The sequence below is a fragment of the Rhamphochromis sp. 'chilingali' genome (genome assembly GCF_963969265.1).
Source record: "Rhamphochromis sp. 'chilingali' genome assembly, chromosome: 20".
Classification (NCBI taxonomy): domain Eukaryota; kingdom Metazoa; phylum Chordata; class Actinopteri; order Cichliformes; family Cichlidae; genus Rhamphochromis; species Rhamphochromis sp. 'chilingali'.
Window position 1 is genome coordinate 261,219 of NC_137947.1, and position 27,626 is coordinate 288,844.

At 46.9% G+C, this 27,626-nt stretch overlaps 1 protein-coding gene across 2 annotated transcripts; it reads left to right on the forward strand.

Moving 5' to 3' along the window:
• The first annotated feature begins 6,617 nt into the window (after positions 1-6,617).
• Positions 6,618-26,412, forward strand: qkib (QKI, KH domain containing, RNA binding b). 2 transcript variants are annotated; one of them, XM_080868653.1, is made up of 6 exons: positions 6,618-7,181; positions 12,049-12,185; positions 12,381-12,497; positions 15,160-15,303; positions 22,194-22,281; positions 22,495-26,412. In XM_080868653.1, exons 1-6 carry the CDS (start codon positions 7,052-7,054, stop codon positions 22,899-22,901), a joined length of 1,023 nt encoding a protein of 340 aa, XP_080724779.1. In that variant the 5' UTR covers positions 6,618-7,051; the 3' UTR covers positions 22,902-26,412. The 2 variants fall into 2 exon arrangements, with proteins under 2 accessions (XP_080724779.1, XP_080724780.1); XM_080868654.1 differs by lacking the exon at positions 12,381-12,497.
• The last annotated feature ends 1,214 nt before the right edge of the window (positions 26,413-27,626 follow it).

Sequence of the window (27,626 nt, forward strand, 5' to 3'; positions counted from 1 at the left end):
AAAAAAACACTATGCTGCTAAAAAAAATATTGCAAAATTCTGCATAAATATGTATTTTACCATGTTAATGTGTGTGGCGGGGCGTGGTCTGCAGCGCCGCTGCAGGGAGTCGGATGCACCTGAGCGGCACCCAAAATCACAAGTCTGTGCTCTCTATGCTGTTGTGTTGGTGTGTGTCGGGCTGTGAGCTGCAAAGCTACAGCCTGCTGTGTGCGTACAGCAACCGTGTGCTGAAAAACGTGTTCATGCAAACATCGTCGGGCCTGCCGTGACTTCTGCTCCTGAACCTCTGTGCACAGCGTCTGCAGATCAGGGCTGTACGAAGTCACTTTCATCTTTACAGGACTGTAAGCTGTCGTCTGTGAGGCGTGAGCGTGTTTGTTTTTAACACAGTTCACGGTGGAGAACAGCTGGTGACATAATGTGGATCCGAAGATCCATAACTGGCCTACCTGGGGTCGAAAGTCTCGATAAATGCACAGCGTTTCAGCGGCTACACCGGCTTCCGCCAGTGTGACGCTTATTTTGAGCAACGAAAAATAATGAAATATAATTTTATTTTTATATTTCAATATCACAATAATCTTCCAATGTAGAACTACAAGTTAAAAAAAGAACTAAACACAAATAAAATACACTTCAGCTAAACACTTCTCATTTATTTTACCCAAACCACGCGGGGCCGCAGTATAAGGACCAAAGAGTTGCATGCGGCTCCCGAGCTGCAGGTTACCGACCCCTGGGCTAGGGAAGGGTTAAGTCAATGAGATGTCCCCATGAGGATATGAATACACACACGTGTGTGTGTCTGTGTGTGCGTGTATCTGTGTTTGTGTGTGTGTATCTGTGTCTATGTGTTTGTCCGGGTTCCTCACAGTTGCCGGTTGAATTCTTGTTCTGACATCCCGACCTCTGTCTGATGCCCAGTTATTGATTATGATTTTCAAGGAAATGACGTCTGCAGCAGGAAGTGGCTCAGTTTCCCTTTCTGACAGTTCACCTGCTCCCCTGCAGAGGGCCTGGCTGATTTATTTGAACTCTGGGTTTAAAGGCCTCGAGAGCTTGAGAGAGGAGGTGAGGAGAAGTGCAGAGCGGTGCGCTGAGAAGTGGAACGACCTCACACTCGTCTCTGCTTAACAATGGGATGCTGCGTGTCCACCGTGCTGAAACTACAATATCCAGAAGATGGACTACAAAACGCAAATCTTCTGGAGGTCATATAAATGAGAGCAGCCTGTGAATGTATCGTGCACTACAGAGGCTGGAAGGAAGAGGAGCATTTGGGGTCAGAGTCACTGATGTCTGCAGAGAACAAACACAGGGTTCCTGCAGAGGCTCAGAGTCTGTTTGTCCCGACAGCTGTGAACAGCAACATTTTGGGCCTTATGCACATGTGTTTGTTTCACTCCCAGGAGGAGAGTATTTAAACGAGTTATGTAAATGTGACACAATTTACTGCATGAAGTCTAACGTGGACGTTAGAAGGGGTCAGCACAGAGACTACAAGCCCATTATCATCAATGGAGCTCCAGTGGAGAGGGTGCAGTCCTTCAAGTATCTTGGTGTCCACATCTCCTCAGACCTGACATGGGCTGCCCACATTCAGGTCCAGACCAAAAAGGCTAGGCAGCGCCTGTATCACCTACGACAACTGAGGAAGTTCAGGGTCTCTCCAAAGATCCTGAGGATTTTCTATACAGGCGCTGTGGAGAGCATCCTCACACAGAACATGACATCGTGGTTTGGGAACAGCTGTGTGAAGGACCAAAAAGCTCTCCAGAGAGTGATCCGTACAGCAGAACGCTGCTGCAGGATTGCTCTCCCCCCGCTTCAGGACACCTACACCAGGAGATGCCGGACTAGAGCAGATACTGAAGGACCCGTCCCATCCTGGCAACAAACTGTTCCAACTTCTGCAATCTGGTAGAAGGTTCCGCATCATCCGGGCAAGGACAGAGAGACTCAAGAGGAGCTTCTATCCCCAAGCCATCCGTGCCCTAAACACACACACCCGCCCTCTCACATCATCTATAACTGACTGAGTCAGGACTCTTCCAAACACTCTAAACCAAGGCACAATGTACATTTCAATTCCTTTAATTTTAAATATGTTTATATTGTCTATCCTGTAAAATAGTCAGATGTCTATTCATATTAATGTACAGAATTCACCTGCTTGCTGCTACTACTGCACATTCACCCAGTGTATATACTATATGTCTGTATATATATATATAATGTTCTTCCTCTACCCCCCCCCCCCGCCCCCCATTTTTGCGCATGTCGAGGAGCGTGTCAGGCTACATTTCACTGTGTGTTATACTTGTATAACTATGCATGTGACAAATAAAGAACCTTCAACCTTCAACCTTGAACGTGTTCTCCCTGCTGCTGGGACAGGAGGGAGGCTTTATCAGGACGGGCGTCCTAAAAAGCTTCATTCTGTTCCTCAGTAACACTGTTTGTGCAGGGTCAAAGGTCATCAAGAAACCAACCAATAGGTTTCAGTCAATTTTGGTGGCTCCACCCACCTGATAAAACCCCAGATCATCCAATCAGAGCTGGCTGAGGCAGCTGGACCACTGAGGAGGTGCTCTACAGATGGTTCTGTTCTGTAGAACGTCATGTGACTAACATGTCACATGACGTTCTTCCCACTGAGTTCTCTCTTTCTTTCGAATGACATCATTGTGTGTGTCCATTCAGAACTCCATTTGAATATGAATCAGTGGTCGCTGGGCGGAAAACAGCCGACACAAAGACTCCTTCACTGTGCCCCCCCTTACTTCCTGAAACCAGCCGGCCTTCTTCATGAAGACCGTTTTCTTTTCTTCCCTGTTGAAAGACGCTCTGAGAGTCTAACGCTGCTGACAACGGGAGGAGGAGGAGGGGGAGCGGGGGTGCGCTCCGGCCTCCTTTCAAACAGCTCGGAGGGCTGGACTGAACCCAAACAGCCAGAGCTGATCCAGGACTCCTAAAAGGCCCGACTGTGGGAGAAAATGTGAAAGGAGCAGGACGAAGAGGAAGACGTGGTGGCGTCTCCCTGACTCCTCTTCGGCCTCCTCATCTTAGAGGAGCTGCTCCTTTAATGAAAGTGTCTGTGGTGATTTGTGGGGTTGGTAATCAGTCTGAACCAAAAACCACGACCTTTTCCCAGGACCTCCTTCGTCCATCAGAGGAGGAGGAGGAGTCCCAGAGAGGGTAGGCACGCAGGGGAGCAGGAATGCTCACTGCACGTCCTCACAAACTGAACCTGGACAGTCAACACATAAAGAGCTACCAGTACTACTACTATATACTGTATCATACACTGTATGACACCCAGCACTACACTACAGTACTGCAGTACTCTGTGCAGTACTACAGCTGCTGACTGAGCTTTAACTCAGTTTGACTCTGTCAATGATTCCTGCAGAGCCGCACCTGTGCAGCTGTGTGCAGGTATGATAATGACTAAATCGCCTATCTAGGGGCGATCGTGGCGATTGTGTGTTCGTCTTGTAATCGGAAGGTTGCTGGTTCGAGCCCCGGCTCGGACAGTCTCGGTCGTTGTGTCCTTGGGCAAGATACCTACCGCCTACTGGTGTTGGCCAGAGGGGACGATGGAGCGATATGGCAGCCTCGCCTCTGTCAGTCTGCCCCAGGGCAGCTGTAGCTACAACTGTAGCTGCCTCCACCAGTGTGTGAATGTGAGAGTGAATGAATAGTGGCATTGTAAAGCGCTTTGGGTGCCTTGAAAAGCGCTATATAAATCCAATCCATTATTATTATTATTATTATCTCCCTCCTGTAACCACGCCCACCCCTCGCTGAGCCTGGTATTGCCGGAGGTTTCTTCTTGTTAAAAGGAAGATTTTACTTCCCACTGTCACCAAATGCTTGCTTTACCTTAGAATATAAAGCACCATGTGGCCGGGGCCTTTCCACAGTTTAAACACACACAGTTAGTGGGGTTAGTTTAATCGATGATTTGGAATTATCCGTAGGTGTGAATGGCTGTCTGTGTTAGCCCTGCGTCAGACTGGCGACCTATCCAAGGTGTACCCTGCTTCTCAGCCTTTGGTAAGCCCCCCCATGCCCCACGACCCTGATAAGTGGAAAAGAATGGATGGATGAACCTGCACAGAAACAGCTGTGGAATCTCCTGGAAGCCCTCCCACAGGCAACGGTGCTTCATAGGGAAAAGTAAGAAAGTCAAATGGCAGATCATTCTGTTGGTGTCATTCTCATGTCTGAAGTCCTGCCATTAGTTAATGATTCAATCTTAAATATGTTGGGAGGGGGCTCCCAGGTACCTGCCAGGTACCGGGCGGTTTATAGGTGCCTGGATCCCTGGAACCCTGATTCCGGCTCGCACTGGGGTGGCCGTCCTCTGGCGAGTTCGGCTGCTCTCGCCACTGGTTGTCTGGGACTGCCACCACATCTGGAGCCTCCCTCCTTCTCCTGCTGGGATAGGCAGGTGGATATCGCAGAGATGTGTGGCTTCGGGTCTTCGGTACTCTTGGTGGCTGCGGATGGTCCGATTTTCCTGGGTCCATTTCTGTCTGCTTCTGGTCCTTGGGGGGATTATTGCAACTTCCCACCCTCATTATCAAGTACATTTTGTGACACACATACACACACAAACACACACACCACAAGAAGACTGCTGATGTCTGTCTTTGAGCTTTTAAACCTTCCTCTAAAGATGAGACTGAAGGCTGTGGATATGAAAGGGCTTCACTGAGTCAGCGTTCAGAGAGCCTGATGACAGAGAGCATCTGTGCACAGGTGAGTCACAGGTGCGTGCGCTTGTCCACAGTGTGGATCGAACCGAAGGAGAAGCAGAAGAAGCTCAAGCCAGCTCAGAACAGACCCCATGCAGACAGAGGAGGCTGTGATTCTATCACCGTGACCTTTGACCTTATGATCTGAGGTCAGTGTGACCTACGCAGTCTGAAGGTCTCCTAAAGGTCACATGACAGCGATGTTGTTTGTTCCCACCAATCAGAGTGGGCAGAGAGGTCCGCAGATTTCTGTCGTTCCAGAAATTCATCCGAAAACAAAATGCCAGTACAAGTACTGCATAAATCTCTGTTACACTGTGGTTCCCTGTAGTACCTCTCAGTACACTGAAGTAGTCTGTAGTACTCGTCAGTGCTCAGCTGACAATGTGGTGCTCTGATCATGTGATCAAAGTAAAGGGGAGAAACTGGAGTGACCTCCTGATGAAACCAGTGGACACACACACCTCGCCTGCGCTCACACACTCTCACTCTGTTGTTTGTCCGTCAGAGAAAACTTTCATTGTTCCACTCGTAACAGGTCGTCCAGGCTCTGGTCACGTGACCCTGTCAGCTGACCCCAGATGGGCTTGTTTGTCCACCCGACTGACCTCCACCAGCTGAAAGACGTCCTAAAACCAAAACGGTGACTTTTTGTCTGTTCAGACTCAGAGCCTTCAGCTCAGGCTGAGGAGCCTCCGTTTTATTATCCAGTTTTATGATATTTACACATATGCTTGGAGCAAAATCTGCGGAAATGTTTGGCTTCTATAAAATTTTGAGATTTTATCTGTGCTGTGTGTAATTTTGAGGAACTTTCTGGTATCGTTGTAACGTCGTAGAGCATCATATTAAAATAATGAAAATCTGTGCGGTAGCTCTCTCCTCTCATGTGATATATCACTCGATAAGATTTCTTAAACTTGTTCCCTGAGATGGTGGACAGAGCTGCAGATCCATGACAGCCTTACACAGTTAGCTAGCAGCTAATGACCAGGACACGTGTGCAGGTAATAAAGGACAGGTAATGTACAGGCACACACACCATGTTTCCACAGAACAGCTGACCCACGTGTCCATAATAAGCTAACACTCCTGTGTTTTGTAGACTACAGTGTAGGCTATTCACCTACTTAATGGTTTCTGTTGCCTCAGTCTGCGTCTCCCAGTTACTTTCTGTTTCTCACAACTCCTCACAGCTCAAGTGTCAAAACATGTAGGGGCTCTTTGCGAGCTGGTTCCCGACTCGTATCTGCAGTCAAGAGCGATCACTGGTTAATGGTCATCATGTGACAGATGCAAGAAAGATCCTTTAATTTAGCAGAACTGTGATTAAAAGTTAAATATTATTGTTGAGGAGCACAGGCAGGACGCCACACATACACAAAAAACCCTCAACAAAAGGGCACTTTGGGTCCACACCAGGAAAGGGCTGGGCAGGCAAGGAAAAAACTACTTTCAGTAATTGTTAACTCAGAGCTAGTAGAGCACAGGTGTCCAACTCCAGGCCTCGAGGGCCGGGATCCTGCAGGTTTTAGATGTGTTTATGATCCAACCCCTGAGGTAAGTGTACAGGTGAGCACGACGGTGAGGATGCCTTCATTACAGGAAGTAAACACCTCCTCACGGAGGTGACGGATCAACCCTTAAACTCTTCATGAGCTGCTCTGAGGAGCAGCTGCACCTGCTCCTCTTCATCACGCTTCTCCTCTTCATTTCCCTCCTGCTCTTCATCACCCAAAGCGATTTTCAGCCAAACTCACAAAGAAGAAAAGTTTTTGTTTTCCCCTCCTTTGTTCTTCTGTGAGTCCCAGGCTCTGGAGAGGAGGTGGGTGATGAAGAGGGAGAGGAAGAGGAGGAGGCGGACGAGACTCATTTCCATGTGAAAAAAACCATTAAAACCAATAAAACTATTTAGAGGGACACGTTCAAACGGAGCAGCTTTATTGATGGTGACGCCTGGGAACAAAATACCACACACACGTTAGTTAGTTAGTTATTTGGTTAGTTAGTTAGTTAGTTAGTTAGAGTTTTATTTTGAAGCCCCCCCGTGTGCGCGGAGCGGAGGCTCAGAGCCGCTGCTGGCCGACACACAGCGCTGTTCTGCGCGGAGCGGAGGGCGGAGAGCCGGGCAAAGCCGAAGCAGCTGGAGCGTTAAACCCGGACTCGGAGCCGAGCGTGCGGGACTCAAGGCGCCTCCGTGTCTGGAGCGGGTCTGGATTCATGCTGATGCCGTGCAGTCCGCTGCGGTCCGGATCCGTGTAGTTCGGCGGGTCGTGGTGGGGAGGATGGAGGGGAGGGAGAAGCCCAGACCCGGTCCGGATTACCTGATGCAACTCATGAACGACAAGAAGCTGATGAGCGGTCTGCCGAACTTCTGCGGAATCTTCCAGCACCTGGAGAGGCTCCTGGACGAAGGTGAGACCCGCACGCGCGCGAGAGGGTTTAAATCAAAGGAAAAGTTTACTGAAACCATCCTGATACTTTTTCTTTTAAAACTTCTACAAGTTAAAGTGCTGGCAGTACTACATGTACTGCAGTAAGTACTGTCAGAAAGTGTGCTATGTGTTTTCAGAGTAAAAGTACTGTCTGAAGCATACTCGAGTAACGTATCATACTTTAGTGATCATGGATTTTAATAACTGATCATCATTTATTGATTTCATTGATCAGAAAGATTAAAAAACAAATGGGTGAGCTGGCACGTTTAACCCCACCCACAATTTTCACTAATCAGTAGGAATCCAACTCAGTCACTTTACAGCCTCATTGCATTATTAGGGGCATGGCCTCTGTGACTGACAGGTGGATGGGACACAGGCGGCTCTTGTTGCTGTCTGCTAGCTTCTCCTGAACTGGACCTCGGCTGTGTTTGTGCTGTTGGAGCCTTCTGGGCTGCTGTGAGGTTATTGTGGTCATGTGACTGCTGACATTATGTGGCAGTGCTCCAGCGGACATCGAGGTGGAGGAATGAGAACATCTGGTTCAGTTTGTGTGCGCACAGATGTTTTCTGCAGGTGTGAATGTTTGAATAAAGTTTCACAGTTTGAGAAGGACTGAAATACAAGAAGCTCATGGTCAGTGAGGGTCGATTGATCTGCAGACTGATGCAGCAGACGTCCACCTGTCTCACATTAGCTCACCTGTGTCTCTGTCAGGTGATCTGCTTTTCCATGAAGTTCATACTTCGAGCACGCTGAGGCTGGCCGGCTATCTATAAGTTAGCCACACATGCCCAGATGAGCTTTGCTATCACTACACTGACACTCAGGTGTGCAGGATATAGACACGTCTGTACAGCACACGCCCTCCAAGAAGCTCTTTTTATACCCAGTCATGAGACTGACCTGCTGCCCGCTCACCTGATTGGCTGCTAAACACCAGGCTTTTTGGAGACAATTCAAATATATCTGATATTTATATTAAAACGGTGAAATGATTTCCTCAGTTTAAACACTTGATTTCTATAGATAATGAAATATGACTCAATATTCTGCTTACATTTACATTTTCTCAGCGAGTGAGCTTTTTTAGAGCCGGGTTGTAGATGCTAGGGTTAGACTGCATTTCACTAGATGGCCACAGGGGGTATTTACCTAATAAACACTTAATAACAGTTAGGTTCGTTTACAGTAGAGTCCTGTGAACTCGGACCAACATGGCCAACGTGTCAGGTGTGTTGTTTACCTGTGAGTTACTGATGTAGAAAGTGCGCTGTGATTGGACGGCTAGACCTGACGCTAGGGAGAATTGTGGCATGTGTCTGAACACTGCTTTTCCAACAGCACCTGAACACACCACAGTATGAAACCTTACTCCTCTTTATTTCTGTCCTCTGTGTGCGTCTCAATTACACTAAGTGCAGCTATTCATCATTTAATTGGTCTAATCAATTAATTCAAAAGCTCAGATGAAGTGTGTGTGTGTGTGTGTGTGTGTGTGTGTGTGTGTGTGTGTGTGTGTCAGTCAGAGAGAGAGAAGAAAATCAATTTACCCAGAATCCCCTCTGGCTGGCGTCCCTGCTGTAATAGCCTCAGACAGTAAAACCACTAGTACCAGTGTGTGTGTGTCTGTCTGACTTTGTGAGGACCAACATCCCATTTTAACCATTGTAGAGAGGACGTTCCTGCCTGTTAGGTCTCTGTGTTGACTCCTCAGTGTAAGATGATCCTTTGAAGACCTCTGTGATGGTTCACGTTGGAATCAGGGCGACAATGAGGGTGACGAAGAGACCATGTGAGGACATGGTGCTTATACGATAACCTTTCATGGCTGGTGATCTCCTCCTCTGCGCCATGACTCGGGGCATTGACATTGAAGTGAATGTTGTAGGCGGACTGAAAGCACGTTGGTTTATTTTGGAGGTGTGTCCTGAGCAGAGATGGGCAGTAACGCGTTACTGTAATCTGATTACTTTTCTCAAGTAACGAGTAAAGTAAGGGATTACTATTGCAAAAACGATAATTAGATTACTGTCACTTTCCCGTAGGAACGCTGCGTTACTGCGTTACTAAAACCGTGATTTTTGTCTGTCTCATGACAGTGACGTAAGCGAGTGCGACGTCCGTGACAACAGCTGTGTGCAGATCAACAATGGATCACATATCGAGTGCGGGAGAGAGTATGAGCGTGCAGCGTTTAAAGCGTGGAAGTACTGACCTTACTTTGAGTTTGATTCCATAAAAAGTGACAAAAACATTAGTGTCCACTGTGCGTGGGAAGAAAACTTCTTTTTACAGCAAAAAAACCCCTAAACTTCCAACAAGCACCGAGTAGCTACGACGTAATGGGAAACTCACAGAGAAACTCACGGATTCTTCCACTGACCGCGGCACACCTGCCCAAGGGTAAACCTCCGCCTGCCCCACTCCTGCTTTACAGGTGAAAATAGAGCAACAGGACCGCTGAGTCTTTGACTTTATTTATTTTCTGCTGTGTTTTACTTGCATCTATTTGAAAGACTGAGTGTAAACACACAAAATATTTTATTTTATGAGCTGGAATGTGCAGAAAATAGGTTTAAATGTTAAACTAATTTCTTCCAGTCAGAGAATGTTGCATATAATTAAATCTTTGCTTGATGCATAAAGTTAAAAGATTAAAACTAATAAAACAAGTTTTAAAAAGATACTTTTCCATTTGATTACATTTTGTATGATGGATTATGCAGAAAAAGTAGAATTGGGCTGAAAGAGCTATCGCTTTTTCACCTCTTCAGGTTGTAAATCGTGTTTTTAAAAAGTAACTAAGTAACTAAGTAATTAATTACTTTTGAAAATAAGTAATCAGTAAAGTAAGAGGGTTACTTTTTGGGGGAAGTAATCAGTAATTAGTTACTGATTACTTTTTTCAAGTAACTTGACCAACACTGGTCCTGAGGGCGGGTTGCCTGCTCCCATGTTGCTGGTTATTGTGGCCGTGATGCTGCAGGAGCTGCAGACTGTGAGGAGCTCACTTGATGTGATGGAAAGTCTCTGATGCTAACCAGCAGGTTAGTGTGATTCTAACCTGCTGAGGAGATGCTCAGGTGTTTCCTACCTGTGCAGCTGCTTGTTTCCTGTTTCCTGCTCACAGACGTCTGCTGCAAACAGCCGTCTGACATGAGGATGAACTCAGAACTCAGAGTTGCATGTTCGTGTGTGTGTGTGCGCGCGCATGTGTGTGTGCGTGTGTGTGCGCACTCCTAGCTCCTGATTGGCTGATGGTGAGGGCTGTTTTGTTGCTCTGAATCACCACACAGACAGCTTCATAAAGTCTCCCAGCATGCATTGCGAGGGAGAAATAAATCTTACCGGGGTGGTGGTCAGTATAAGATGTGCGATCATCATGGAAACAGTTACCTGGGATACTGCAACTTCCTGTGAAAGCTGCACTGGTTTCACGTCCCTACTTGCTGCTGTTTCAAGACAGAAACAAAGAGCTGAGCTGCAGCTTAAACACACTTTCAATGCCACATGTTAAACCAACATGCTAAAAACATGCACATGAAAGAATACAGAAGCAACACAGGAGTCCTGAGGAACCCCACAGCTAGCTGCTATAACACAGTTAGAGTTTTTAGCTGGTTTCTAACTACAGACCTCTCCAAAGGTCTGCTGGCCTAAGTCTTCGTCTGCAGGGTGATGTCAAATGATTGTTGTCACATGTTGTTTTGCTTTTTTGCTTTATTTTGTAACCAGACATGTCCCAGTGTTAAACATTTGCAGGACCAAATCTGTCAAAGTTATCACAGTGATAAAGCTGCGGCTCTGTAAAGGAGAAAGGACCGAGAACACCAACCGTTATAACTGCAGTAAAGGTGGATGGTGGTCTCCACAGAGGGGGGACCCATCAGCAATCAGCCGCCTGTAACACAGTCTTCAGACCTCCTCTCAGGTGGTTCGACACCAACTCACAGCTTGACCCATAACTCACATGATTACAGGGTGGGTCAGCAACTGTGAGGATGACCCCCGAGAGGACAAGCCTACCAGAGGACAAAGACCCGAGACACCACATCGTTCTGTCCAGTGAAACATTTGCAAGAACCTCCAAATGCCTTAAACTTAAGAACTTAAGGAGTTGCAGGACCTAGAAGACTAAGAAACCACACAGGTTAAAGTGTTCTCTTCAGTTGAGCTTGATCTGTGAAACATGAACATTATTACACTCAGCTGTTCACTGATCAGGCTCAACATGAAGGGAAAGCTGACCGATGTTTGCAGGTCAGGTTATCGTCTGGCTGCTTCAAGGTTCAAACTCCACGAGGAGAGCAGCAGTCACACAGATCATCAGTTCCACCTTCATCATCCATCACATCCATCTCACCTGCAGATACAAGAAGCTAAAGAGGACACGGGAATGACAGATCATGGAATCAGGTGAGAACATCATCGTCACCTCAGGTTTCAGAGGTTCGCACGGTGATGTTTGGAAAAATATGAACACGACCTTTAAATCAGTTACAAATATAAAACCTGAATGTCTGATCAGATTTACTCCAAACACAAAGAAAAGGTGAGCAGCAAAACAAAACGCAGAGAAACAGTGCCTCCAGCGCTGAAAACCTGAACATAAAGGACAAGTCTGAAGACGGCGCGCTGAAACATCGGTTTTCAGTTAAGTTTGATTCCAGCTGTTTGTTTCCCTCCGAGCTCCATCAGCTCCTCTTTACCTGCTGCAGGTGTTTTAGTGCTGATGGCCTGTGCGTCCCACTCACCTCTGCCACGAACTCCAAACAGAATCAGCTTCTGATTGGCCAGACCGCAGAACAGTTTTCCACTTCCTGCGTGTGTGTGTGTTTCAGAGATCAGCCGCGTGAGGAAGGACATGTACACGGACACGCTGAACGGATCGGAGAAGAGCAGCGAGCTGCCGGACGCTGTCGGCCCAACGGTGCAGCTGCAGGAGAAACTCTACGTCCCCGTGAAGGAGCATCCCGACGTATGTCTGTGTGTGTGGATCATCGTGATGCACCAATAATAATTCATTTCCTGTGTTTCCATCAGTGTTGCTCTGTTTCAAAGTTTTACGACTCAGTAGATTCATTCTAACTATTTATGGCTATTTCTGAAAGAGGATTGGCTGATTAGTGCTTAGGTTGTCATGGTAACAGGCTGACCTGTGTGTGTATGTCAGTTTAACTTTGTGGGGAGGATTCTGGGCCCTCGCGGTCTGACAGCGAAGCAGCTGGAGGCTGAAACTGGATGTAAGATCATGGTGAGAGGAAGAGGCTCTATGAGAGACAAGAAGAAGGTAACGTGCACATGCACACACAGCATGTCAGGTATTCATATCTTGTGGGGACATGTAATTAACACAATGCGTTCCTTAGCCCCTAACCATGAAAAATGAATGCCTAACCTTGAGCCTAAGCCCTAGCTATCACCCTGACACTAAAAACACATTTAGTCTCAAACATGCCTTCAGACTTGTGGGGACCAGGATTTTGGTCCCCATAAGTGTAGTAAACTTCCAATTATTGCTACCCACAAAGATACGAATACACGCTCATACGCACGCACACAGAAGGCATAAGATGAAATTTTTCTTCTTATATTTCAAATATTTGATTTTCTTGGTTTAATCAAAGCAGTGACGTAAAAAGTGAAAATGCCTGACACTGAAACACAGTCAGAGGTCAGTCAGCAGATTTTCATTTAAAGAACAACACATATGAAAATACACATCTGGTGTAGATATGCAGGGCTGATCCAGAGACAGAACACGTGAGCCTGAGCATCACTCAGATGTGTTTCAACATTTAAAACGAACGAAGAGCCTTCTCTTTGTTTGAGAAGCTAGAAGAGTGAGAACGTGCACGGCTGCTGAGGTATGACACATTTCCTTATCACAGAGAGTGTGTTCTTATGAATTTTATTCCAGATGTTAGGGTTAACTCTGCATTCTGCTTGTGTTTTATTGTGCATTTTCTGAAGGACTTTGTAACATTCGGTTTGATGTGTGCACAGAGGAGATCAGTCAGAATAGAACGTGTCAGTAGAATTAGGTCGCTCAGTGAAGTGACCGCTTATTGTTGTGAATCTGCAGGTTCTGAGTGCATCAACGAACGCTGAGCTGCGTCTTTCCTTTTACTTGAACTTCTATCCTATCACAGCGAATGTCCACTCAACCCGAAACAGATACCTGCAGAAGAACATGCAGGATCCAGCCTGAGCTCAGTGGACCAAACCAGTTTGAGCAGGGTCTTTCTTCATGCAGGTGCAGACTAATGTGGGATGGGCCTGATTGGAGAAATAGTTCATGTCCGAAACAGGAAGTATCTGTGGCTCCAACGAAGCCCGAAAATCTGTCGCTGTCTCAGATGGATGGTCTGTCCCTAAAACTGAGACTTTCACTGATTAGAGTTCAGTTTGAAAACTATAAAAATAAAGTCACACATCCTTCCAAAAAAGCTCTTAAACTCTTCTGTTGCTTGAACTTCAAACTGAAGCCAAAATCCCAGCTTGCATTCTGAACTTTATAAAGTTTCATTCTGCTTTGGCAGAAAGGACAGGACATTTTGGGTTAGGGTTAGGTCCTGTCAGACTGAAGAAAGACTTGTGACATGAATTTGTCTTTAGCTTGAGATTTTAAATACAACTCCGAACAGGATGTTGCTTCATGCACCCGTGTGTCAGAAAGTTTGTCTGCCAACTTTCAGGAAGAGCTGAGACTCTAAAATAAGAGCTGACGAGCTGCTTCCTGTGAAAGCTCTGAGTCTGCAGAAGCAGCCGAGTCACACGGTCTCCTCAGGATTAAGACTCTCTGAATGATTCACAGTGAAGAAACTATTTCAAACATTTCAGGTCAAACTGCTGAAAAAACATGCGTGTTTGTGTTTCTGCGTGTGTGACGCTGACAAGGTTAGCCACCTGCTACGCTAACAGAGGTACATGAGACAGGCGTAGCAACAGTTCAACACAAGCCAGATGGAGCTAGAGGAGAGGGAGGACAATGAATGAGGGGGGTGTTGGTTTTGCACTGATGTCGTGCTGAAACTCATACAGTTTTTGTTAAGACCACTCATCTGTGCAAGAAAACGATCGTCCAATCATCTGCCGATCCTCTGCTAACTCAGCAGACTTCCTGCTAACACGCTAACAGGCTGAACGCCAGCAGAAGATCGCAATATATAGCATGCTGTAGGTATTACAGGTACTGTGCTGCAGTGGTTTGTGTCATATCTATCTAACAGACTCAATTTGTTCGTATAAATGGAGAATCTACTTCACACACTGAGGTTAATTATGGAGTTCCACAGGGTTCAGTGCTAGGACCAATTCTGTTTCCATTATACATGCTTCCCTTAGGCAGCATCATTAGAAGACATAGCATACATTTACACTGCTATGCAGATGACACCCAGCTCTATCTGTCCATGAAGCCATATAACACACACCAATTAGTTAAAAAGTGTAACCAATTAGTTAAACTTTGACCAGGACATGTCCTTCAATGCAAATATTAAACAAATATGTGAGACTGCTTTCTTCCATTTGTGCAACATCTCTAAAGTTAGAAATATCCTGTCTCAGAGTGACGCTGAAAAACTAGTTCATGCATTTATTACTTCCAGGCTGGACGACTGTCATTCATTATTATCAGGAAGTCCTAAAAACTCCCTGTAAAGCCTTCAGTTAATCTCAGTTTTTTTTAACCTTATAATATAAATTACCTTGAGGTGACTGTTGTTGTGATCTGGTGGCTTACTTATAGTTCCTAGAGTATTTAAAAGTAGAATGGGACACAGAGCCTTTAGCTTTGAGGCCCCTCTTCTGAGGACTACAGACAGTGAATGTAAAAACAAACTGTAACTCCCTGGATGCATTTCACCAAAGTCAGTCAATTGTGAACACCAGACAGCATGTGAATATTTACTACTTGTCTCTGTCTTCACTCATGTCTCCACCTGCAGGAAGACCAGAACAGAGGGAAGCCAAACTGGGAGCACCTGAACGAGGACCTTCATGTCCTCATCATGGTGGAAGACGCCCAGAACCGAGCCGACATCAAACTCAAACGAGCTGTAGATGAAGTCACCAAGCTGCTCGTGCCTGCTGTGAGTCCCCTGACCTCTGACCTGTGTGTGTTTTTGTGAGGACAAAGGAAGTTCTACATATCCAGGCTTTCTTCAAGTTCGCTGGCTTGATGAACTCTAAAACTTGCTATTTATCAACTTTTTCTGTTAAGCCGGGATCTCTATTAGCGCCAGGTGCTCTGACCAGAGACATTAAAGGTCTATGATGATGATGAAACCTGTAAAGAGGTGAACCCCTCAGAGGTGGAGCAGCAGAAACTGGTTAATCTGCTGATTTGTGACAGAGAAGAATAAAGGTTTGAATGGCAGGAAGGATGTTGCTCTGAGCACGCTCAGCGCTGCTGTTTGTTTCCTAGGTGACAGCTTCACATCACAGCTGTGAAACATGACAGCTTCCTGTCCCACAGCCTGATGAAGGGCACGTGAGATCAGATCAGAGGGAACGAATGTGATTGGTTTTTATAAGGCGTTCATGTTTCATGATCACATGAACACTTGATCACATGAAAGGTAAATGGCCTGTATTTGTATAGCACTTTACTAGTCCCTAAGGACCCCATAGCGCTTTACACATCCAGTCATCCACCCATTCACACACACATTCACACACTGGTGATGGCAGCTACATTGTAGCCACAGCCACCCTGGGGCGCACTGACAGAGGTGAGGCTGCTGGACACTGGCGCCACCGGGCCCTCTGGCCACCACCAGTAGGCAACGGGTGAAGCGTCTTGCCCAAGGACACAACAACTGCGACTGTCCAAGCCGGGGCTCGAACCAGCAACCTTCTGATTACAAGGCGAACTCCCAACTCTTGAGCCACGATCGCCCCATGAACACGTGCACTTTCAGTCTGATCTGCTGGAGCTTCTTCATTCATTGCTTTCAGGAACATGCTGCACACAGAGAATCTCTCACTCTGAAAACATGCTGCATTAAAGAATCAGAGGAAACTCTGAGCCTCACCTGGTGATGCTCAGCATCAGTCACCATGGTGATTCGGCAGGTAAACGGACTCGGGTCGCTGACATCAACCTCACTTTGGGGTTTCAGCCCTTGGGCTTTAACCTTCATGTTCATGTTAGAATCACTTCTAGATTTAGGAGTGTGTGTGTGTGTGTTTGCGTGTGTGTGTGTGTGTGTGAGAGAGAGAGAGACAGGAAGTGCAGTGATTCTGCTGATCTTCACTTCCTCCACTCTCACTTCCTTGATTTGTGCAGAGGCAGGAAGAAAAAAAACTAGGAAGTGAGTCTGGGCACCTGATGATTCTCTTTGTGTGCGTGTGTGTGTGTGTGCGTGTTTTCTAACAGGAAGTTGGAGGGAGGCATTGAAGTTACTTTCATGTTGCAGAGACACAAAGTGGTTTAGAAGTCAGTTTGTAGTTGGACTGAAGAAAATGAAAGATGTTAACTGACGAGCTGATTGTCTAACGAGCTCGTGGCAGGTGTGTCGTGTGTGTTTGATGTTGTGTTGTGTTTCCTCTCAGGAATTGGTAGAAATAATCGCCGTTGTGTGGTGGACAGCAGCGCCCCATGTGGTCTGCACAGCCCTAAGCAGGCTGGTTACTGAGCGTGCTCATAGGATACTGTAACCATCATGAGTTCAAGTCATCTTAATTTGACAAATTATTTCTGGGACTTGAATGGTCTCTAGCATATCGAGACTATCTCTCCACACCGTTATATATTCCATATATACGGGGTACGAACCCCCTTGGTCGTGGGGCGTTGATAATTCTTTAAGACACTCCAGCTTGCCCGGCCACGCCCCACAGCTCACGTATAAAACAGCTGTGCAGACATGACATGACTGTTTGACGTGATTGTTTGATCTCCACTTGTGTCGTGTGTGTGAGTGACTTTTCTTCGAGAGTGCTGTGTGTGTGTGCATCCGTCAGGAGCCTCTTTCGGCAGCCTCCCTGGGTGCTAGCCTCTCCCCTGCCCTTTCCCTTAGCTTGGTCTCCCTTAGCTGGTTTCCCTCAGCCGTGGTTCCCCTTAGCTTGGTTCCCCTTTATCTTTCCCTCGGCCCCGGTTTCCCCTAGTTGGTCTCCTGTGGCCCGGTTCCTTTGCCGATCGAGCTGCCGTCTGTGTGTGTGGCATCTTGCCCGTGTTCCCTCGGCATCTTGCCCGCCTTGCAGGCTTCACGGCACTGGGACTTCGCTGTGCTACAGCTGGCGAGTGAGCATTCTCCGGTCTGTTAGCCTGTCTGCCGTTGCCCATAGCTTGGGTGCAGCCAGCAAGACTCGGCTCGTTGCTCGGCTACAGTGGGAAGGATGTCAGATTTCCAAGCATACGCTTTCACCTGTCACCTGTCACCCACCTGTCCCTGGGCTGCCCCCTGCTGGTCCCCAGGCACAGTGTCGGGCAAAATGGGTCCCTTCAGCTCTTAATTAGAGCATGACGGGTGTGGGAACTAGCCTTTCCTGAGGTCCCATCTAGTAGAGCGAACCTCAAGGTTGATGATGTCATACAGCCACAGCGCCTCCTATCTCATGTGCCGCTGCTGCCTGATTGGTCTGGTTGCAGGCAGTGAGTGTGCTGCATCCCAGCATTTGTGGTCCCCTGCCCGCAGATGGTTGCTGCTATGCATGGTGGGAGTAGTTTGCCTTTGGCCCCTCCCCCAATAGCCCTGTCCCTGGTCTCTTTGGACGCCCCTTCGGGCCCTCCCTGGGCAGGGCAGCATGCCCTAACAGGGGCGTGAGGGTAACTGATGCCCTGCTGGCGGCCATTTCGTCGCTCCCTCTACAGGGATGGAGCTTGACACGTCAGCTGCAGGCAGGCTGGGGACATGGAGAGCCCTCCCCAATCTTGTGCCTCTTGGGCTAAAATGGAGATGATGGCTGCAGCGTTGCCTCCCATTGCCCCGCCTCTGTGAGGCCTGTGCCGGTGGAGGTTGATTCTCAGGAGGATGATGTTTATGAAGCTTGACTCTGGTCAGACGACCAGGGTTACAGTGGGGCAAAAAAGTATTTAGTCAGCCACCGATTGTGCAAGTTCCCCCACTTAAAATGATGACAGAGGTCAGTAATTTGCCCCAGAGGTACACTTCAACTGTGAGAGACAGAATGTGAAAAAAAAAATCCATGAATCCACATGGTAGGATTTGTAAAGAATTTATTGGTAAATCAGGGTGGAAAATAAGTATTTGGTCAATAACAAAAATACAACTCAATACTTTGTAACATAACGTTTGTTGGCAATAACAGAGGTCAAACGTTTACTATAGGTCTTTACCAGGTTTGCACACACAGTAGCTGGTATTTTGGCCCATTCCTCCATGCAGATCTTCTCGAGAGCAGTGATGTTTTGGGGCTGTCGCCGAGCAACACGGACTTTCAACTCCCGCCACAGATTTTCTATGGGGTTGAGGTCTGGAGACTGGCTAGGCCACTCCAGGACTTTCAAATGCTTCTTACGGAGCCACTCCTTTGTTGCCCGGGCGGTGTGTTTTGGATCATTGTCATGTTGGAAGACCCAGCCTCGTTTCATCTTCAAAGTTCTCACTGATGGAAGGAGGTTTTGGCTCAAAATCTCACGATACATGGCCCCATTCATTCTGTCCTTAACACGGATCAGTCGTCCTGTCCCCTTGGCAGAAAAACAGCCCCATAGCATGATGTTTCCACCCCCATGCTTCACAGTAGGTATGGTGTTCTTGGGATGCAACTCAGTATTCTTCTTCCTCCAAACACGACGAGTTGAGTTTATACCAAAAAGTTCTACTTTGGTTTCATCTGACCACATGACATTCTCCCAATCCTCTGCTGTATCATCCATGTGCTCTCTGGCAAACTTCAGACGGGCCTGGACATGCACTGGCTTCAGCAGCGGAACACGTCTGGCACTGCGGGATTTGATTCCCTGCCGTTGTAGTGTGTTACTGATGGTGACCTTTGTTACTTTGGTCCCAGCTCTCTGCAGGTCATTCACCAGGTCCCCCCGTGTGGTTCTGGGATCTTTGCTCACCGTTCTCATGATCATTTTGACCCCACGGGATGAGATCTTGCGTGGAGCCCCAGATCGAGGGAGATTATCAGTGGTTTTGTATGTCTTCCATTTTCTGATGATTGCTCCCACAGTTGATTTTTTCACACCAAGCTGCTTGCCTATTGTAGATTCACTCTTCCCAGTCTGGTGCAGGTCTACAATACTTTTCCTGGTGTCCTTCGAAAGCTCTTTGGTCTTGGCCATGGCGGAGTTTGGAGTCTGACTGTTTGAGGCTGTGGACAGGTGTCTTTTATACAGATGATGAGTTCAAACAGGTGCCATTCATACAGGTAACGAGTGGGGAACAGAAAACCTTCTTACAGAAGACGTTACAGGTCTGTGAGAGCCAGAGATTTTCCATGTTTGAGGTGACCAAATACTTATTTTCCACCCTAATTTACGAATAAATTCTTTACAAATCCTACCATGTGAATTCATGGATTTTTTTTTTCACATTCTGTCTCTCACAGTTGAAGTGTACCTCTGGTGCAAATTACTGACCTCTGTCATCATTTTAAGTGGGGGAACTTGCACAATCGGTGGCTGACTAAATACTTTTTTGCCCCACTGTACCTGATGGGACTGCCTGTCTACCCTGTGGCCACCTCGCTGTGCTGAGGGGCCTATGCAGGGATGTGGAGATGGCCGTGTTCAGGTGAGGCGGGGAGGACTCGGAGCCTAGGTTCAGCTGTCCTCCAACCACCCTCCTTCTTCCTGACATCCTTTGAGTTGGGCATAGTGGCCAGCTCCGCTGCAGGCATGGGCCAGCAGTTGACAATTCTCCAGCCTGCGGCGCTGGCTCGGTCTAGTGCGTTGCCCCTGTGTCACAGGTCACACGGCCATCAGGTGCCCGCTCAGTGAGCTGACACTTCCCGACTGTCCGCAGGTGTCTTGTCGGGCCCACTCTTGCTTCCCATCTGGAGCGTCGTCTGCATATCGCGGGTTTCTGTCATGGCGATAGCCAGCTGCCGTGCTCAAGTGGCTTGGTAGGCTGTGCTCTCCTGGAGTATTGCCCGTATTCGCTGGCTTACACGCCAGTTGGACCTCGCTGCGGCGAGTGAGAATTCTCCAGCCTAGTGTAGCCAGTTTTCTGTCTGGTGTGTTACCCGCAGTGCGCCGTTCACACAACCAGCGGGGCTCCTGTCATTGTCGAGCGGAGTGGCTTCTCAGCTCTGACTGCAGTGAGTCAGAGCCAGTCAGTAAGTGAGTAAGTGTTCTCCAGCCTGTAGGGCCGACTGTGCACAAGTAGCGAGTTCGCCCCTGCTGCAACAGCACTTAGCAGACGCCCGGCCCTGGGGTGGACCTTCGGGTTGTGTTCCCCACTTGGGCTTCGGCTGGCTGGACCGCCAGCCCCCTCACCAGTCTGCTGACGGCGCAGGGTGGTGTTGCGGCTTGGGGACAGACCCTTTGGGTCACGTCCCTACAGCCCTCTGCTTTCAGCGGCCGTGCTGACGCTGCGGGCTGTGTTCCCCTGGCACATTGCCCACGGTTCACCGGCTTACGCTCCAGCAGCACTGGCTCCCTGTCTGGCATTGCCCACTTCTTGCTGGGTTGTGTGTCCAGTAGGGTCCCCACTCAGTTGCTCGGTGAGCGACGCTTCCTCTCCTCACTGTGCTCCTAGGATTCCGGGTTCAGGCCCTGTGCACCCCAGGCTCCAGCTGGAGATCATGTGGAGAGCGTGCACACAGGCTCATTGTAGCTGACTGCCTGTGCTTTCTGGCCTGCTAACCATGTGCCGCGGGTTTACATGCTTGTCAGACCTCGCTGTGTCTGACACGGCCTGTGAGTGAAAGCTCTCCAGCCTGCTGACTCCCTATCTGGTGCATTGCCTTTGTGTCATGGGCTTACACGGCCAGCACGGACCCGCTCAGTGAGCTGGGACTTTATGACTGACCTCGAGTGTCTTGTTCGAGTTTACTCTTGAGGTTCATCTGTCTGCGGACAGCACGTGGTGACGGTGCTGGGGGTGGACCTTCGGGTCATCGCCTTGCTCAGCCCTCCACTTCAGCAGGCTAGGCTACCAGGCTATGGCTGGGGTGACTGGAATCCTTGATGATCCTCCCCGCTTTCCTCAGGCACCGCTTCCTATAGATGTCTTGGAGGGAGGGAAGCTCACCTCCAATTATCCGTTCAGAGCACCGCACTACTCGCTGGAGAGCTTTGCAGTTGTAGGCGGTGCTGTTGCCATACCAGGTGGTGATGCATCCAGTGAGGATGCTCTCAATGGCACAGTGATAGAAGGTCCTGAGGATGCGGGGGCTCATGCCGAATCTTTTCAGTCTCCTGAGAAAGAAGAGGCGCTGCTGCGCCTTCTTCACTGTTTTGTTTGTGTGTACTGACCACGTAAGATCCTCAGCCAGATGTACACCAAGGAACCGGAAGCTGCTCACTCTCTCCACAGCAGCGCCGTTGATGGTGATGGGGGTGTGTACTTCTCTGCACCTCCGGAAGTCCACTATCAACTCCTTTGTCTTTGCAACGTTGAGGGTGAGATGGTTGTCTTGACACCAGTGGGTCAGGGCGCTGACCTCCTCCCTGTAAGCCGTCTCATCACCATTGGTGATACGACCCACCACTGTAGTGTCGTCCGCAAACTTCACAATGATGTTGGAGTTGTTAGTGGCCGTGCAGTCGTAGGTGTAGAGTGAGTATAGGAGAGAACTCAGGTTACACAGTAACCGTACGATCTTTTGTGATCATTTACTGATGTTTGGATATTTTACAGATTGTTATATACAACATGAATCTTTCTGTAGTGGCTGATTTCAGATTCTTTTTAAATGTATTTTACAGTTTTTCATACTTTTTAATACATCTGATACTTTCAGGCTGAATGAAATTCTGTGTGAACTTAAGCTGCTGTGTGTGTCGGTTCTGCATGTTCTCACAGCACACGCGTGTCTGAAAGTCGTGTCTGTGTTTCAGGCAGAGGGCGAGGACAGTCTGAAGAAGATGCAGCTGATGGAGTTGGCCATCCTGAACGGGACGTACAGAGACGCCAGCATCAAAACCTGTAAGAGACAGACTGGCCAATCATACACAGTCATTTTAAACATGAATCATTTGTGCCAAATGTATTGGTTAAAATGAAAAACATGAAGCATGCAGTGTTTTAGATGCCATTCACACCGTTTGATTCAGATTTTCATTTTGTCTTTTTACAGCAAGCATACTAAAACTCCTCCCCTTTTTATAAACCCTCCCCTTTCCTGTTACCCATACCCAGCATCCCTCGCCTTTTCTTTCGCAGCATCTAGCGTCTCGCAACAGGCTTCTCGTGTCCTCTCAGGCCCCGCCCCCGTACTGGCACCGCCCACTGCCCTGCGTACACCCGCCCCCACAGGCCCCACTCTCATGCCTCTGATTCGGCAGATCCAGACAGTGTTGCCCAATGGAACACCGGCACTGATGGCAGGGGTGGGGCCTGAGTCTGGCCTGATCTACACGACGCCATACGATTACCCGTACACTCTGGCGGCACCAGCGTCCATCTTGGAGTACCCGCTGGACTCTGGGGGGATGTTGGGTAAGCCCGCCCCCCCCTGTTCCTGTGAATGCTCTCCCACCCCTCACCACCACACTCATGGCCAGTGGAGCCCTGCCCCTACACTGGTCCTCCGACATGCTTCCTGAGAGACAAAACAAACAAACGATCAAACAAACACACACACGGCCTTGTGCCTCCTGCTGGACGGATGAGGTCGTCATTGCTCCATCATTATCTGCCGTTTGATTGGCTGAAAATGTTTGAACTGACTTCTAGCACTGATGTCATGTGACCACAGCTTCCTGCATTGAAAACACGCCTGTGAACTGAAAACACGCCTCCACTTGCAGACGCTTTCAGGTCGATGCAAACACGCCGATTTTTGGAGAGGAAGTAAAAGTTGATTCAAGTGATTTGAAAATTTGTAATCTTCAGGAAATAAAATTTCAGAGAAAAGTATTAGAAAGGTTTAAATATCAGAATAATGAGGACTTTGGTATTGTGAGAGGAAGAGCTAAATTTACACATCCAAGCATGAAATATTACTTTGGCCTTTATGAGCCACAGTGACCAATCAAAGTGAGGCACTCAAAGGGGTTCAGTCTCGTCCTGAAAGCCTCTCAGATCTCATCTGGAGTGAAATTGTCTCCCAGTGTGTGCCTTAATGCAAGTTTCTTATTGTTTTCATCACTGACCAACGATGATGTCATGACGTACCTGTTCTGTCACGATGGACAGGTCTGTCCCTGTCCTCCAAGGGCTGATGGGGCTAAACTTCTGCCTAGCCCCGCCCTTCTGGCTGCACGCCTACCTTTCCCACGCCACAGATTCACTTTGATCTGAAGCTATGTTTGTTACAGCCATAATGCAAACACACCTGAAAGGAAGGGTCAGAGCTTTAAAAATGAAATGATTGATAAAACCGTGCTTTAACCAAACACAGACACAGCTGTGGCCAATCAAAGTTTAGATTTTTTAAATTAAAATTTCAGGAATAACTCATCACACAGCCAGAACAAGCGTGGAGTCGTGTTTTATTTGGACTCAGTCTATAATTAAACAAAACTGCTTACAGCGCCCCCTGCTTCAGGCTGTGGACGCTTTATGTCAATGAACACAGAGTTAAACGTGATCCGAGAAAACCAGCCCAGCAAGAAACCAGTAAGAAAACAGGTGGCTTCTGGGAAACGCAGTCCTGATGTGTGACAGTGGCACAGCTGTTCACCTTTAGGCAGAACAGACAGCTCCGTGCTTTTGAAGACTTTACGGATCCTCTGAGGTTAATGAAAAATAATGGACTGTCTTTGAGTGAATTTTTTAACAAACCAACTTTGATCTGGGTTTCAGTTCAGGTCAGACTTTAAGTTAAGCTAGGGTAAGGCCTGTAAAGCTACAGATGTCTGTGGGTTTATTTTACGTTTTCTTCCATTTCATATGTTACTTTAAACATGTTACAGCGTGGATAGATGACAGAGCTAACAGTCCTATAGCTAAGTTAGGTGTGACTCTAGAGGAGACAGTAAACAGGAAGCTTTCAATTAAAGTTCTTGCTATGACGTTTGCTAACAAAACTTACCTCTGTGCAGATCTACGTCTGAAACATCAATGACTTTGCTCATGACGGATTTAATGCTGAACTTTGACCTCAGAGATGATTGGTGATGTGACCAAAGCCCTGGTGGTTACTGACAGGTTTATCAAGTATTCTGGGATCACTATGTGATTAAAACACGCCAACCAGGTGTTTTTGCTGACGGTCAGTGTAGAGCTAAAGTCTACGCTGTTGTTTCTCAAGACATAAATGTGAACATTTCTGATTTTCTCTCTCCAAAAAAGGGCAAAAGATCAAAAATAAATAATGATTTTTTTAAGTTGTATTATATTTCTTGAAATAACAAAAGTCTACATGGTAAAACATTGCTAAAATATTAGCAGCTGTTGACCAATCAGGCCACTAAATTAAATCAGCTAATCAGAGTCCCAGCTTCACTGTGAGGTCACTTCCTGTCAGAAATCAGAAACATGATTTTACTCTGTGAACTTGTAAAGATCAGAAACCTGTTGTCTGCCGGGGGTTTGGTACTAAAACAATCAAACTGTAATCTGTAGTTGGAAAGTAATCAATAGGTAACACTGACACAACTAATGAAACAAATCCGATGAAATTGCACAGAAACCTGGCGTAAACCCGACCGCCACATTAACCGAGTTCATGGTCCGAACACTCAGATGTGAACTTTTATTCGCACTCGAGGATCTCTCACAGGATGTCACGTTTTCCTTTAAAACTCGGACTTTGGTTAAAGAGATGATCTGCAGGGTGAAAGGAGACGTACAGAAAGACTTTTACCTGAAAGAACCGAACTTAAAGGATCGTCCACATGCAGTACCACGAGGTGATCACGAGACCTTTCTCATCATGGTGTCTCCCTGGTGAAAACGGTTCACGGTAAAACTCAACGCCGAGAGATGTTGTAGACTTCACACATCAGGCTGTGATGGCCTCTCGCCTTGCTTCTCTTCATCGCAAACACCGACAGGAACAGCTCGGCAAGCGTCTTCAGAGTGAGGGACGGGAGTCCACCCTTCTCTGGATCAAGAAAATGTGGTTTCATTTTGTTCTCATTTATACAAAGATCAGATCAGAACACAAACTTCCTCTTCCTAGAAGATTTAACACGGAGGACTGTGGAGGTCCAGGAGACCTTCAGGAAGTGCTTGAGCCGACAGTAATTTTACACCTCTGACATTAATGCGTGTTTCATGTCGGAATTATTTTTCAGACTGGATGTAAACGCGGTCGGTTCAGATATTCGCCAGCTCCAGCTGGCCAACACCAGCTCATCTAAAGAGTCCTTTATTGCTCAACCACTCAGTCTTGGTTGTTCGTTGAGATGTTGAAGGAGGAAATTGGCCCTAAAGTGGTTCAGGTAGTATGTACAGGTTGCAGCGTGGTGTTAAATGAACATATACCTTTCCTTTCATTCAGAAAAAATTGACCTTTCTGATCTGTTTAAGTTAAACATGAGGACGTTTGTGAGCGATTCCAAACTTTGAGAGTTAGCATTGGTCTGCAGCGGGTTGCATTCAGGTGTAACCAGTAAACCAGAGTGTTTGCTGGTGTCTGGCAGTGATGGTGGTGGTCAGGTGAGGGACAGATGTTCCTAATGAGATTTTAATCTGTATCTGTCTGATCTCTGGAACAGACCTCCTCCTCCTCCTCCTGTGTCAGTACAGCAGATGTTCAAACCTCAGAGAAGATTTGAAGAGAAAAATGTTCGACTTGATGAATGCATCTGACCATTTCAGACACTTTCGTGTCTTACTGTCTTTTTATTTCTATTATTTTAGTTTTATCGCAAAGAGAGAGTAGCTTTTATGTGTAAAAGTATACATATATATGTGAGATGTAAAGAGCAGAAGTGTTTATGAAATGTGAAACTTTGCAAAGAGATGCAATAGAAGTAAAAATCTGTAGCAGCTTTTTGAATTTATGATGAAGACAGGGCCTCCTGTTTAGGTGCATGTTTCTATGGATGCTCACGTGTTTCAGCACCACTAGCAAACCTGCTGTTAGGAAAATGTAGCATTGCTTCATGACTTTCATGTTTGTTCTAAACAGAAATGATTCATTTTAAAAAAGAAATAAAAGTTTTACAGAGTAAAAAATGACTCAGAATTTCTTTCATTTCTGCAGGAAGTGAACATCGTGAGTCTTCTCATATTAACCTGTAGCCTACTAAACCTGCTTTGGCTCTGCTTTAGCTCCTGCCTCATCTGGAAACCGGTCTTATTTCACTCCGACTGCTACAGCTCAGTTGGTCCACATCAGCAGAAATGCTCTCAGGCTTTGTATCAGAGCAGATTTGAGTCACTTTTCAAAATAATGCTTCTTTAGGTGATCTTGAACCTCAGTGAAGCTACTCACTTCATGCCTACCTTTTTCTGAATGGACAGTTTCAGGAAGCCTGCAGAGGGGCAGCGCCCACAGCTTTTGATGAGTCCACCTGTCATGTTTCTGGCTGTCTGAGAGTTTAGAGTGTCTGAAGCTGAACTTTTACCTCTCAGAAACCTTTACCCCACCCTTATAATGGATTGAAGAAATAACCCTGACCCTATGAGTTAATTCAGCTAAAATTTAGTCAGGGTTAAATAATTTGAACAAACTCCATGTAGGGTTAGTTTCCCCAATAATCATGCAGAAAGTTAAAGTTGTGCTTCTTTAAATGAGACCTCAGGTGGTGAGACTAGGGACCAGAATATCATCCAATCCGGTCCCACACAGGGACAGGGCTGTGTGCTCAGTTCGCCTCTTTTCACTCTTACCAACAGCACAGCTATCCACTCCTCAAACACGGTTCTCAAGTTTGCAAGCGACACCACAGTAGTGTCTCATGACAAACCATGTACAGAGAGGAGATCCCAGTGCTGTTTATTGAACAATCTGATTTGATTTGATTGATTAGCATTCAAATATCTCAGTGAATACAGAATAAAGATGTACCACAAAGCAAGAAAGCATGAGACAAGGCTAATCAAAAGGTCTTGGCTGAATCATTTTCTTATTACGCCAACCCTTTTAACGAAAGATCTTTTTGCATGCAGCTCCTGTACACAGGGCTCGAAGCAAAGAATAAAACAAAGCAAAGCAAAAACAAAAAAACAAACAAAAAAACTTTCCACCTTAGATAAGTAACTACATCAAAGCAGAACAGTCAAGAGTTTCAGTATTATTATTTTTGCTCTTTTCATTCGTGATTTATATATTTTTCTAATACTCTATTTTTAAACATATTTTTAAACAAGGAAAATGAACTACACCTTGTTAAATCACTGTCATAACTATTCCACAGGTTACCTCCTCTAACAGA